Below are 14,993 nucleotides of genomic sequence, written 5' to 3' on the forward strand. Positions count from 1 at the left end.
TGTCTTCCTGCTAGGGCATGCACACACACACACACACACACACACACACACACACACACACCAGTGCATTAGCAAAACCACCCCTGGCCAGAAGTGAACAATGAGAACAACTGTCACATGACCGCTGTTTAGAGCCAGCCTTTGTTAGAGAGAGAGAGAGAGAGAGGGGTCTCCTACTGCGCTCTTCAGTGCGTGGGCCCACCAGTGTGTGTGTGTGTGTGTGTGTGTGTGTGTGTGTGTGTGTGTGTGTGTGTGTGTGTGTGTGTGAAGTATGTGTGCAACATATTAATGAGGCTGGTTTTAAACCCCAAAGCAGTAGCTGCCATTTAATACTTTTGAATCTCTCTCTCTCTCTCTCACAGACACATATCACCAGTCTCTGTGTGTGTGCTCATTTCATATGTCTACAGCCAACTGTAGAGATGGACTTGTGGGGAAAAAAATGTGCTGTCCATGTACAGTCACCGATCACCACACTGTGAGCCAGTCAGCCAGTCACACAGAAAAACGGAGTCAGTCAGTGGTAGAAGTAGTACTTAGTTCCTCAATTAAGTAAAAACAACAATAGTAACATGCAAAAGTCATCCATTAGAAGTAGAAGTACTGCATTCAAAATATTGCTAATATGTTGCTTATACAAAACCTAAATATCTGAAAAGATGGCAGAGCATTTAGAGCTGTGGTTGTGGTCATCTCAGCTAGTCTTTTGTGTGTAACAACTTTCTAGCAACAATTAAAATGTCCTTGACCAACCTGGTAAAACCCTTAACAATTAAATAATTGCTAAAGTTATAAAATTACATGCTAGATTGGCATGTGATGACAGCGAGTCCAATCAGTCTTAACGTCTTACAACACTTCATCATGCAGATGAAAATAAATAAAATACCTTAAAGGAAAATCGGATATATGCCTATTTCCCTTCTTACTGAGAGTTGGATCATATACATGCTAAATAAGAAGCTAGGGTAGCAGGTGGTTAGATGCCAGTGCTTTTAGTTCCAGCTTATAATGAAACCAAAAGTTCACGTTAAACAAGCACAATATGTTATTTGCTTCAGAGGTGCTGGTAGGTCTCAAATTTATACTCAAAATAAGGCCTTGAAAAAAATATATTTACGTTTTTACTTTCAGCTTCTGCAGTCAGTCAGTCAGCCTTTGTGAAGATGACCGGTCACATAGTGTTGACAACTGGCTAGAATACCAACCACCTCATCCCACTAGGGCAAGTAACACAACACCACACACACACAAACACTGCCACTATAAGTACACAACCATTATGAGTTAAAACTGAGCTTGGTTAATCTGAGGTTGAATCTCATTTGCTCAGTTCAACGCCACTATAGGGTTCATACACGACACTGACTCATGTCTGAAACAACCTGCTGCATGTGTACGTTAATCTGCACAACACACAAAACATCAACACTACACACACACAGATGCACACATGTCTGCCTCTGTCATCATCTTGTGGGTGGCTTGCTGTTTAAAGATGTGTTGTCATGACTGAAAGGTCAGAGATTTGAGCAGCACTCACTCACCTATTAAAGTGTTTCTGAGCTAGAAAGTTGAGGTGTTTGAAAGCTGTCTCACAAGTAAACAAGAAGAAATCTTGATGAAAGAACATGATCTTATCTGTCATATTTCATGTAATCATTTCCTGCTGGAGTTTCCACAGTTAGCACAACCGATCCCAGCAACCACAGTTACACCCAGCGCCTTGGGATGGCAACTTATTGCTCAAAAAGTCCCAGAGCAAGTCTAACTCACTGCAAGCTGTAAACAATTCCACCAAAAGGGATGGAGAGAAGGACATCTAAGAGAAAAGGGGAAGGCAGGGATTGAAGTGAAATAAACAGAGGCAACAGAAAGAGAAGAAATTGATTTTTCTATTTATAACAATCAGTTTAGATTTCATAAAAAGCCCCAAAAAATAGAGACAAATGAAAATACATCCAAAGGAGAAGGTGACTGTCAAGATAACTGTTTCACGTCTGTTTGCACCACAGTCACGCACAGGCATTCCTACACACACCTCCTGTAAATGGATGCACACTCACATAAATACACATATTTTCATTCCTACCTGTCAGTGTGACTTCTTCTCCTTTTCCTGATCTTTTCCCTCTTATTTATCTTTTAGTTATATATGCTGCTATTAAAATGATCCCATTTCATAGCTTGTTTGATTGACTGAGTAGCTGACTAGCTGACCGGCTGGAAGACGAAACACTCACGCTCCTTCAGACAGGCAACAACAAGTAGCGCTGCACAATCACAAGCCCTGCCCTCCTCTTTCTCTCTCTGGCAAGTGATTTGCGAGCACCCTGCCCCTCCTTCTGCTCTACTGTTTTTGGGAGGAGTTTTCTTTCTTTTTTAGCCGAGTTGTCTCCTGCCCCCCCTCCCTCGACTTCCAACACCCCCTCCTACTCCTCTCCTCTGTGTTCCCTGCACAGCCTCATATTTCATGCTCCAAGTCTTTTTGTTTGGGACCTCTTACACCAACACCACCAACTTGGCTGGTACTAAGAGAAGATTTAGATGTGACCTAATGTTGCTATTTGTAGAGAGGGGATGAAAAAAAAGTCTCAGCACGGTTGTGACATGTTTGAGCAACTTGAGGTGCACTTAAGACTCATGAAGTTTAAATACTTGACTCAGTGTTGGTTGAAACATAAATCAGCTCAGAATCAGAGTTTAAAATCTACTTGGAGTGTTCTTATAACGCAGCTTTCAATTATGGAAGGAATGCTAGATTAAATTTCATCTAGTGGGGCAGATGAAACAAGTAGAAGGGGTCCACTTCTGTCATTACATCAGGTATGAGGTCATGTTAATGTGTTTGTGTGTATGTGTGCTGACAGGCCCTGAGGACAACACTCTCTCCTGTCTTTGTCCTGCTGTTCCTATGTATTGTCTAGAGTTGATGACACCCATACACGTGCATGTGCGTGCATGTCTGTGTTTCCTTTCAGACAATACAAGGAGCCCATCTTGCCGCTATGAAAGCTGAAATAATCAGATGGCCCACATTGGACACACAGAGAAACAAACACGTTGACACACGCACGGAGGTCTTTTGATCTTGAGATACTACATTTGTTAAGATCGAGAAAGCCACTAAAGTGCATGAGGGCACTTCAGTGCAGATATTACACATTAAACATCTGTTAGATTTTGCACATTGACGCTCTGGTCCAACTTTGACCTGCCATCCTGGCTGCAGTTGTGAGTGCGTACTCAGTTCTGCAATATAACAGATGATAAATCCAGACATTTCTGGTGCACTTATTTTTGGTTATATTTTCACAACTAGAAGAGAGATATCCAGGTGTGTCTCAGGCATTTAGGTGGGGAAAGGGAGTGCAGGGCAGGCTGTGTGTCCAGTGAGTATGCATGATAGTAGTGAATTAAGTTTTTAAATACTATATCATCTATGCATCTTAAAGAAAACTGAGACCAGTTTTCTTTAAGATGCATAGAAAGTGTTATGGTATTGTAACTCAGCATCCCGGGTTCACCTAACTGTATAAACCTAGTAAGGAACAATAAATGGGACAATAAGTCCAAAGTACTGAATTCAAAGGTTTTGTTATTTATTATAACCTGTTGTTGGAACACACCACACAAAATAAAACCCCAAACTACCTCTCTCTCCCCTCCCAAACAAAGAAGATCTGAATCTCATGCAATTGTCCCTCCCAGCTTATAGTCAAGATGGTGGTGAAAATGAAAAATAATGTATTTATCTTATATCGTGCATAACTTAAGTGGATCATAACTTAAGTGGATCATAACATAACGGGTATGAAATTAATCTGTAAATGCTTAAGATGAAACTTTTCTAAGGATGTCAGTACTTGAGCCAAAGCAAACAAAGGCCAAATATTGTGAATCACAGCAACCGCGAGAAGTCTTTGAGCATAGAATCGTAACTGTGCCCAAAAAATCTGTGTAGTCTGACCGCTCCTGCCTAAAGGGCCATTCACACCTAGAACAATAACTACAATAATAACGATAACAATGTGTGCATTCACACTGATGAACAATGATTTCGACTGGCTGTCAGTGTTCCCAATATTCGCCAGTGTTATCGTTGTTAAAAGTTGTGCTGTGGAAAGCCATCATGAAGTTAGAACGATTTTAAAACTATATATTTATAGATGTCATTATAGTTATTGTTCTTTGTGTGGACGGTAGTGTTGTAATACTCGAGACCGGTCTTGGTCTTTGTGATGGTCTTGGTCTCGTCCTCGACCGTATTTGCATTCGGTCTTGTCTCAGTCTCTGACATTGAGGACTCTGGATTTTATTTCAAGACCAGTCAAGACCATAATTTTGCGAATATCAATAAATTGTTTTTGCATTGACTGATTTGTTAACATCCTAACTTTGATTTGAAGTAAAACATATTGCTTCAAATGCAACCAATAACCCTAATTAACGACTGTCACCCCTCCCTGTGATGCTTACGTTGATTTCAGCTCTTAGTGCGTGTATGTGGGTGTTTTTAATGGGAATGTGGATCTTTCAGATCACTTTGAGAAGTACCTATGATCTCGTTCCACATTTTATTGCGTGCCATGCAATGCAGGGAACTGGTCTTGGTCTTGACTCGGTCTCACCCTCCCTCGGTCTTGGTCTTGACTGCTCTCAGCCCCTAAAAGTCTTGGTCTTGTCTCGGTCTCAATAAACTCTGGTCTTGGTCTTGACCTGGTCTCAGTTTGGGCGGTCTTGACTACAACACTAGTGGAAGGCCCTTTACAGTGCCAGATCATAGTAATTAACTTGGTAAGCCACAAAAATGTTTAAATTCATAAGATTTCCTTATTTTTGGCAGCAGTTTCCATTCTAGAAGCCGGGACACCCACAAGGGGTCATGAAATGAATCTAACCGATTGCAAGATGTGGCTTCGCATTAAGGGAGTCATGAACTATTCACATCTGAGCTTTTTCTTTTCATTACACACAGTACAGAAGAGGTCCACAAACGTTCACCAAAACTAGTCACTAAGAGAACGCACAGTCACTGTTACATCTAAAAGTCATACTTCTAACAAACCACAAAACATGTGGTTAATTACATCCATGACATATAAAGGCCACAAGGCATTAGGTAATGGTGATGTAAACTTTAAATGAATACGTTTTTGGCCGCAGGGAACGCAGCCTGAATATCGGAGCCAAGCTTAGAAGTTACTCCTGGACTCCAGTAGAAGTGGAGGGACTTTATGGAAGTAAAAATATTCAGCTGAAGCTGCATTTCATTTTTTCCTGAGTAAATCTCTGTACCATTTCACATAGGCATGTGGACATTTTTGGCACCTTTGTGTGTGTGTGTGGGGGTGATATTTCCAGGAAGGTACACAGTGAGTCAGGAGTGTAATCTGTAATCATCTCCTGAATCACCTGAGCCCCCTTGAAAAAGTGGGGGTAGGTGGGCGGTGTAATTTCAGTGGGGAGGCAGAGCAGAACTATATTCCATGAATGATATGTGTCCTTGTGCTGAAAGATCTTATCAAGGTGTTTGGGGATGAACACGCTTTTTCACACTTTATGAAATCAAGTACAGAGGCACATCTTCACCTCACTTTTAAATGATTAGATTCAAGTGGCTTTACACCATAGATTATAGTGCTGTTTGGACAAGACACGTTGTTCTCAGACAATACAAGGAGCCCATCTTGCCGCTATGAAAGCTGAAATAATCAGATGGCCCACATTGGACACACAGAGAAACAAACACTTTGACACACGCACGGAGGTCTTTTGATCTTGAGATACTACATTTGTTAAGATCGAGAAAGCCACTAAAGTGCATGAGCGCACTTCAGTGCAGATACTACACATTAAACATCTGTCACGTTTTTTTAGTTATGCTCATTATCTGATGCAGCTTCAGCTGGAATAGAAATGTATGGGATTTTTATAGTTTGTTCTCTGCCCTAGCGTTCCTTTTGCTGTGGGATCACATTTTATCATGTATACAGATACAGTATATGTATACATGATAAAACCTGATGGGCTGTCGTTGTACACAAAAGTAACAGAAAGGGTAGAGAAGAATGCCTTAATGTGATGCAGTGGCATTTCCTGCCCTCAGAATTGACCATAGTATTTTTAGAAGTTTTATGCTGTGCACAGGAAGGCAACAAGATCAAAGCTTAATCTTCAGAAATGCCAGCAAGTCAGTGTTTTCTTTACTACATTTTTAAAATTAGTTTGAAGAATGCTATACCATTACTGCCATTTCCTGAACTTCCTGTTAATGTGAGTCCTCAGGCCAAACTCTGCTTTGGCACATTTGCACTCAGGCAGCACAGCGTGTTGGCACAACGCCTCGCTGAGTCACTCATTTCCAAACACTGACCACCAATCTACCTCAGGCACCCGTGTTTCCCAAACCATTAAATAGATGGGTTTGGCTTCTCTGCCTACTGGAGATGACACCTGCACATAATTGGATTTGAGTGTTACTAGTTTATTACAATTATTAGTCAAACATTTGTCTTTGTCTTTCATTCCTGTTCCTTTCTGTTAAGAGTTTTGTGGTATTCCTGTAACTCCTCAGAAGGAAGATATGAACTGTGCAAGGAACATTCTCTTTCCAATTTCATCCTCTCCTCCTCCTTTCTCCCTCTTCTCTCCTCATTCCATCTACTCCTCCTCTCTGTGGATCTGTATTTACAATATACAGCTTGTGTTCCTATGTGTGTGTTTCTGATCATATAAGTGTACACTGTTAAATGTTTAAGCCCCTCCTCATTCCTCTGGTTGCAGCCTCAGGGTCTTACAATGAAAAATGCTAATTATTGGTCCATATCTGCTTCTTCAGGTAGTATGAGATCTACAATTTTTTCTGACTCATGCAATGATGGTTTCTGTGGAACATCAGCGGTTGAGCCACAGGATCCTTGTCAGTCATGTTACTCACGATTCCTGGTAGCTTCTACATAATGTGCATCTGTACGATTGCAAAATGCATCTAGGGCTTGGTATTGTTCCAAAGTTTTCAATACAGATACCTGACTTTGATGTCAGTTCCTGAACAATATTTTTTTCTTTTCCAATTTAAAAAAAAATTAATTTTAACAAAAGAACATCACATTACACATTATGATACAATTACTCCATTCCTGCAGAGGCAAGGAAAAGATTTCAGATTGTGTTTTTTTTTTTTTTTTACAGCGCATGCCTCTGTGACGTGTAACGTTAGACAGACAATCACCAGCATGAAAGTATCTAGGTTTGGTACCCAGCCCTACATGCAGCTGCCTAGCACAATTGTAAGGAAAATCTGTGGTCTGTTTTGGTAATTTAATTACTTAAATGTCTTTATAAATGTCTTTATACTACACAAAAACTATTTTACTACTACTCATTTAGGTAGATATGATGTATTGTACTAAAACATAGCAAGTTTTCTTCCTCACCAGAAAAGGGACAGCACTGGTCATTGGTTAAAATGCCTAAAACCACATATGTGGCTGAAAGACTAATGACTAACTTGATGCTATTAAAGCAACACAAAACTTTTTAGGTGGTTAATGTTGGTTGCTTTAAACCACAACCATAAGTGTTTCCTTAATCTTAACTGAGTAGTCATGGTGCCTAAACCTAACCCAACTCAAATGAATCATTTTCTTTAACGAGGAAAAGCATTTTGGACAGCAGCGAGAAGCAATGTTCTGCTGTCGCTCCAGATGAGATGGGTCATTTTGGAAGGCAATGACTAGCGATCCATTTTACATTTACTCATTTGGCAGAATCATTTGATTGATAAAATTGTTTGTTTGAATGATTTATTTTTTGTAGGAGTGAAAACACTATGTTTTCTCAGTTGTCAACATTTTCTCAGTTCAATGTATATTAACATTTATTCATTTAGCTGATGCCTTTATCCAAAGCGACTTACAATTGCTATATGTGTCAGAGGTTGCACGCCTCTGGAGCAACTAGGGGTTAAGTGTCTTGCTCAGGTACACAATGGTGGATGGGTCACAGTGGGGAATTGAATCCGGGTCTCTCACACTAAAAGGTATGTGTCTTATCCATTGCTCCATCACCACCCCAATAGGAACCATTAGTGGGTTAGTGCATTTGTCAGTTATTAGTATGTTTTTGATTTGGCACAACTGCATATACACTCAGTTGCCAATTTATTAGGTACATCTTGCTAAAACGAATGTAATCTAACCTTGTTAACTGGATATCAATGAGGGTAGGCTAAACAACAGAAACACCTCTCTGAATAATGCAATTCAGTTCAACAGCACATAAACTTCATCCTCCAAAGTGATCATAAAGTTGAATCAACACCTCTCTAGAACAGTGTCAACAAGAACTGAACTTTATAACCTTCATGAAGGTAGGATTTATTGCAGAACTGTTGTATTAGTTTTAGCTAGGGGTACTGCTAGGTGAGTGTAGTTACAAGAGCTCTTGACAAGTCACAAGTGATTATGTGCTTGCTATTAGCCACATTTTTAGTCTTTAAACAAGTCAGTACAATGTCCCAACTTTACTTTTTCCTGAAGTAGTTCTGTTTTTTGGATATTCCTATCTTGGATCAGCCCAATTCTGGGAACTGGATTGTCTCTGTTTGACATACGAGAGATAACAGTATAATGTTGACTGCACAATTGGTGTTACTGACACACACATACAGACAGAGGAACATGTTTATAGTACACTTAGTTTTAACTCTAGGTCATGTTGATGAGACCACCTATACCAGAGATTATCCTGGTACAGCCTGCACTCCTTGCTAGGATGCAACATAGATTATCTAACATGTAATGGTTGTGCATACTAGATGTGAACTCCAGAAAACACTGACAACAGAATTATATTCTGTGTTTGTATTTGTCAGTGTGCCAAGTATTGTGATCCATCTGCACAGAGCTGCTGCATGTCATTTTTCAGTTATTGATCACAAAAAAAGTTGACACAGCAAGTTTGTATTTGATGTAATTTGATTTTGGCCCTCGCTTTATATAGCAGCAGAATACTTCACAATGTCTTCAATCTCTAGCTTCTAAGAAAAATATAGCTTCCTCCCCCAAGTTGTAAATTGCAGTGCATTTTGTGCTATTGATTATTTTGTAATGCCTGATACAGATCTGTATTTATCACATGTAAAACAAAAAAACATCTCTCAGCTTGTGAAGAATGTGGTCTGTATTGTTCTCAGATGTAGTAAAAACAGACTACAGACAAAAACAAAAACACAGATCTGAGTCCAAGAGGCAGATTTGATCTACGAGCAACTGAATCATCAAGGCCTTCTCTAAGTCTTAGTCCTGGTGGCCAGAGAGTACTTAACAGCTGACAAACCAGCTAGCAGAATAAAACAGAACAGAAAAAACAACAATACTAACAGGTTCACATCTGGATTCTAAACTAGTTTAAAGGGAAATTACTGAATAAAGTGAAATAACAGGGAAATATTAATTTGTGCAGCGGTGTTCATGATACTAACCATTTAATACACAGACTGGTCCGCTGTCAATGTGTTTGCGGGAGAGAGAGAGAGAGAGGGAGCGAGTGAGAGGAGGTGCTGAGCGAATATGCGCTGCAATCAAATACAAGTTTTCCCATATTAAATAGTAAAAAAAAATGGAAATCAATATGTGGCAGTCAGCGCTGATAAGGTGGTGGGCCGCCACAAATAAATGAATGTATGGGAAACACTGTACTGGATATCAGTCACCATATTAGCCAGTAAACACAAACCCAGTGATAAACAAACATAACTGGAGTTGACTTTGGGCCGGGCGCGTGTCCGATGAAAGCATCTATTGATTGCACCATTTTGTTAACTTTCATTTCTTTCTCTAGGTATTTACCCCATTGAGGCCATACGTGCTATTCCCACTACTAGTATTTATTGCTGCTCTTACTAATATCCAGTGTCACTTGTAGATCTCTTGCTGAATTGATGCTTTGTTGATGCTTGTATGTTGTTTACATTTATTCATTTAGCTGACGCTTTTATCCAAAGCGACTTACAATTGCTATATATGTCAGAGGTCTCACGCCTCTGGAGCAACTAGGGATTAAGTGTCTTGCTCAGGCGTCTTACCCATTGCGCCACCACCAGCCCCAACGTTGTTGTTCCTCAAATGTAAGTCCCTTTGGATAAAAGCGTCGGCCAAATGAGTAAATGTACATGTAAATGAAACAAAACTGAATGAAGCCCTGCCCTGATAAACACTGAACAAAAGCACTGAAACCCTCAGCAGCTCACTGGCTGACAGTTGAAGTAAGCTGACAGCTATAAATGTGTGAAATTGTCAATGTGAAAGTTCTTTGGTCCACAAACTAGCTAACTCCCAACTGACTACTGTAAGTATGCACCACCGGGGAAACAAACAAGCAAACAAACTGTTTGCATGAACACCTGTTGTCTCTCTCTCTCTCTTTCTCTCTCTCTTTCACACACACACACACACACACACACACACACACACACTGTAAAATCCATGTTTAGCATGGCATAGCATAACAGTGTGTTGTCAAATGTGTGTTCTGGTATTCACATTACTCACTTCCTCGGCTCATATAGTTCAGTCAGGAACTAAACAGATCTGACCCTAGTGCAGCTGGTATAGTTCAGCGAGTGCATGAATGAATGGATGCAAAAATGGAAGTTTATAAATCATTATGTGAGCAAAGTTCTTTCTGAATCCACAAGGAACTCGGCATGTAAAAATGTCCTATTTCTGTGAATTAATACAAACAAATAGGTAGTGGTAAAGTTAAAGATGAGATTATTGTGTCACGACAGGCTATGGTCACGTAGGGGATAAGATTGGGGAGCAGTGAACAGGCAGTGTTGATTACTGGAGAATGATGCCGTGTTGACGACTATGTGCAATCCATGCATTATCTATACTCTGAATTGTTTGGTGTGCAGAAAAGCAGAGGCATTCATGAACAAATTTCATAAACAAAGAGCCAGGTGCTCTATTAAATTAAATTATCCATGCCAGAGTGTGTGTGTTATTGTGCATGGCTTTGAAAATATACAGCACATGATCCAAATTAGAGGCTGCAAGAGGAAAGCACATGTCCTGCTGCTTTTAGAGGACTACAGCAATCTAATAAACTTATGTGATAGGAAACTATTACCTATTTCATCTGTACCTATGTGTGCTTCCGTGTTTCCCCTGTAGGCATTGATAATGGAGCAAAATTACAGAATTCTCTACTTTTTATTTTTTATTTCAATCAAGCAGTGAACTGCAACTTAGCATCAGTGTTAATAAATGTGGTAATAACCTTACATTCTTGCCCTATTTTCAAAATAAAGTAACAAAAATAATACAACAAGAGTAAAGACAGAGTACTCGCCAGGAATCCACTGACTCCGGGTACGACACGTTATGGCTGCGCCACGGCTTTTGATGCGTCCATAGCCCGGCCACTGGAAGCATCTCAGAAGCGTTTCAGCAGTGGACCATCTGGTGGAGTCACAAGCATTGGCAGCGATTAGCGCTGGCAACCGTGGCGCAGCCTTAACGCGCCGTAGCCGGAGTCAGTGGATTTTAGGGGTAGCAGCTGTCACTAAATATAACCTGAAACTAAAATACCTCAAATATATTAAATATGAGCGTGCACGTGTGTTTTACTGATGTCTCCTTTTTTCACCCTCTAATTGCTCTAATTGGAGCATCTCTACTTCTCTTCTGCCAACGAGGAAAGTACCTGGCACACACAGAGACTCTTATTCTAGCCACGTAATCATATACTGGGGCCAAAAAAACTGTAATATGATGAAATTAATATGTGCCTGCATGCAGTGTGTCAGTATGCATGTATTTTATCCTGAAGGTGCTCTCACTGGAATGCTCTTATCTGGGTCAAATGTTGAGTTGGCATTTTTGGACGATGCTGTGTGTGTGTGTGTGTGTGTGTGTGTGTGTGTGTGTGTGTGTGTGTGTGTGTGTGTGTGTGTGTGTGTGTGTGTGTGTGTGTGTGTAGTATACCATTAGGTGAACAAATCTGGCCTTTGTGGTAATGATAGGGGTGGCAGGCTGCCAGGCCGACAGATAATACCACAGTAGTTGGTGACTGAGTGATTTCAACTAGAGGCTGTTTCACCTCAGCAACGGTCCTCACACTGCAGGTTGGGGCTCCACTGGCGGTCACAACAGTGATCTCAGGAATGTGAAAATGTATTCTTTGAAAGCGTGAAGTCCTCGTCTCCTATTTTGTGTATGTCTTTGGTGGTCATCACTCACTTTTCAATCAAATGTGTTCGTGGCAATGTGATATCTCTTTTCTTGTTTTTTCTGTAGATCAAGTTTTAGTTAATTTTACTTACAATATTCAAAAGTAAATCATCAGTCCTTCTCAATTTTTTTTACCCTTTAGTTAATTTAGTCCACAGACACTTGGATGTTGGCCCTCCATCTAGACACCACACAAGGAAAGTGAAACAGAGACAAGCTGAATCTGCACTCTAGGGTCACAAACTCTGATTACAAAGTCAAAAATATTATAGAAATAGAAAATTATCCAAAAAGAAAAATGAAGCAAAACTTGCTTTATGATATATCAATGCATAAGTGTTTCTAAGTGTGTAATACAGTGGACCACGGACATTTCTTATTATGACTGGCCCATATGAGGGTAATTTAATTAAAATATCATACAATTATGGCTTGTTTGACAGAAAATGTACATCAGAAATGTTCAGGGCTTCTGTGCTTCTTCATTAAGTTTTGGTGGTGATGTTATTAAGCCTGGCAGCTTGGCAGAACTGGTTTATATTTTAAATCGGTTTAAGGCTGTGATCACCATGATTGGTTGATTCACTAAATAAACCACTTTAGTAAAACATGTCATTCCTGTTTTGAAGAGCTGACAAAGTCTATGATGGTGACACTATCAGTGCAAGGCTTATTTTTATTCATACCGTTTCTTTTAACATCTACTGTTCTTGTCCGATTTCTGATACTTCAAACATTGTTATCACATCAAAACATGTATGCTCCTACAGGGGAAGTGAACAACAACAAAATATAATTTGCCCAAAACTTAACTTTAATCATCATTTCAGATGAGCTAGCAAACTGACCAAGAGGAGCCTATGATTTTATAATCCCTGCTTCCTATAATTCTATTATAATAATTTAGCCAAGAGAACTTGTCCACACTGTGGATTGAAGCAAACGTGATGCATTATTTTGGTTGCAAACTGGATACTTTGTCTGTGCATACACACCACTTTTGATTTTGTTTCTTGTATATTTATGGCTTTAATATAATACAAAAAGCAGTTGCAAGGGTCAACAAGTCACATGTTCCTGTGTTACATATTAGCTTCAGAAGAGTCACTAAAATAATCTCTTCACTTGTTATAAACTGGACTCAGTTACCAAGACAACAGTGAGATTTCACAGTATAATGCATGGGAAAATGGGGAAACAAAGGAAACCAGTCACAGACACAAAGAGACTTACACACACATCCATGCATACATACACACTTCTAGAAGTGATTAAACCCAGCAGGTCTGCAGGCCTAAGCACTCTTCTCCTATTTACTGACAGCTTTGGAAGTGTTCACATTTGTGTGTGTGTGTGTGTGTGTGTGTGTGTGTGTGTGTGTGTGTGTGTGTGTGTGTGTGTGTGTGTGTGCGTGCGCACCACACTATTGTCCTCCACCAGACAACCCCCTCTCCCCCACCGGACCCCCCAGGCATAAGCATGTCTTTACATGACACTAATGCTATCTGTCTCTGTCTTTCTGTCTACTACACAGGGGTACACAGGGAGAGAGACAGACAGATGGAAACCTGGACACTAAAACATGGAGCCAGAATCAACAAGCTGATGGAACAGATAAGGAAACATAATGTTTGGTCAACTGTGCGTGCGCGTGACTGCCTGTAGGTGTATTGGAGTACCTCTCCTCCTCTCTCGCTCCTGGAGGAGGCGTAGAGAAGTGAGAAGGTGGAGGCGGTGGAGGTGATTGTGGACTCCAAGCTCCAAGAGGTCATACTCTGAGAGGTGAAGCAGGTCCTGGAAAACATAAAAATGCAAAGATAAAGTTAATCTGAAGAGATGTGCTATAGATAATATCCTGTGAACTTATCTGATAAATAATTTTGATATTCACACTGAACAACTGTAGTGTTGAAGAACTGATCTAATTGAGTCGCAACACCCCTAGCGTGCAGCTTTCTACAGCTTACAGACACTTGTGTTTGGTTATGTCTGTGTTGCCGATTCACCCCACCACTCCAACCCACTCCCAAATACTAAACTGTCACCAGCCGCTCCCTACCACACACACACACACACACACACACACACACACACACACACGCACACAAGCTCACAGAAGCTGCACCAGTTAACAGTGAAATATGGCAAACATTAAAGCAATTGCTTGTGAAAAAAGTAATATATCTTGCAAATGTTTCGGGCATTTCATGATTTTGCTTCATTTCAGAAGTTGGCAGCAGTACTCAGCAGCCTGTTATTGCTCTGTTTTCACTACCTGTATTTACTTAGCATCCTCAAACATCAACAAGAGTAGGGTAAGCTGAATCTAGCAGTATGAGTATGACTACTGAGTTCCACACTGACTGATTTATGACACTGAGAAGACAGGTTATAATTTCTGACAAAAAATGTGTTGCTCAGGTGCTAGGGGTTAAACCGTTTGTCATGAAGACTGTGAGTGAGGTATTTCAGAATACAACTTAAAATGACACTTCATTTCATTCCAATCACAAAAAGCAGAGACGCTGAACCTTTAACACACAGATTTTCTCACAGGAAAGAGACTGTTGTGTTTGGGAGAAGTTAAGAAACACACAGTTTGTCTTGGTGGCTCCAGCAGAGCAAAAGAAAAATTGCTGAGACTACTGGTGACCTCCTATCTTCCAAAAGTGTGCCGTCTCCTCCCCTCATCCTGCTCCTGTCATTACAGCATTGTCTTGAAAAAACACACACAAAAAAACACACCCTGCC

General features: G+C 40.3%; 1 protein-coding gene across 2 annotated transcripts in view; it reads right to left on the minus strand.

Annotated features, from left to right (window-relative positions):
• The window catches only part of bcar3 (BCAR3 adaptor protein, NSP family member), a 79,157-nt gene that overhangs the window by 49,059 nt on the left and 15,105 nt on the right, over window positions 1-14,993 (minus strand). Inside the window, exon 3 of one of the 2 annotated variants that reach the window (XM_038715150.1) lies at window positions 13,922-14,036. In XM_038715150.1, the coding sequence (XP_038571078.1) occupies window positions 13,922-14,036 (115 nt within the window). Of the gene's footprint in view, window positions 1-2,092; window positions 2,263-13,921; window positions 14,037-14,993 lie in introns of those variants that run through there. The other variant, XM_038715151.1, reaches the window with a different exon arrangement.

Source organism: Micropterus salmoides, unplaced genomic scaffold, assembly GCF_014851395.1.
Source record: "Micropterus salmoides isolate LMB-PRFRI ecotype aquatic unplaced genomic scaffold, ASM1485139v1 Ms_hic_scaffold_13, whole genome shotgun sequence".
Lineage (NCBI taxonomy): Eukaryota > Metazoa > Chordata > Actinopteri > Centrarchiformes > Centrarchidae > Micropterus > Micropterus salmoides.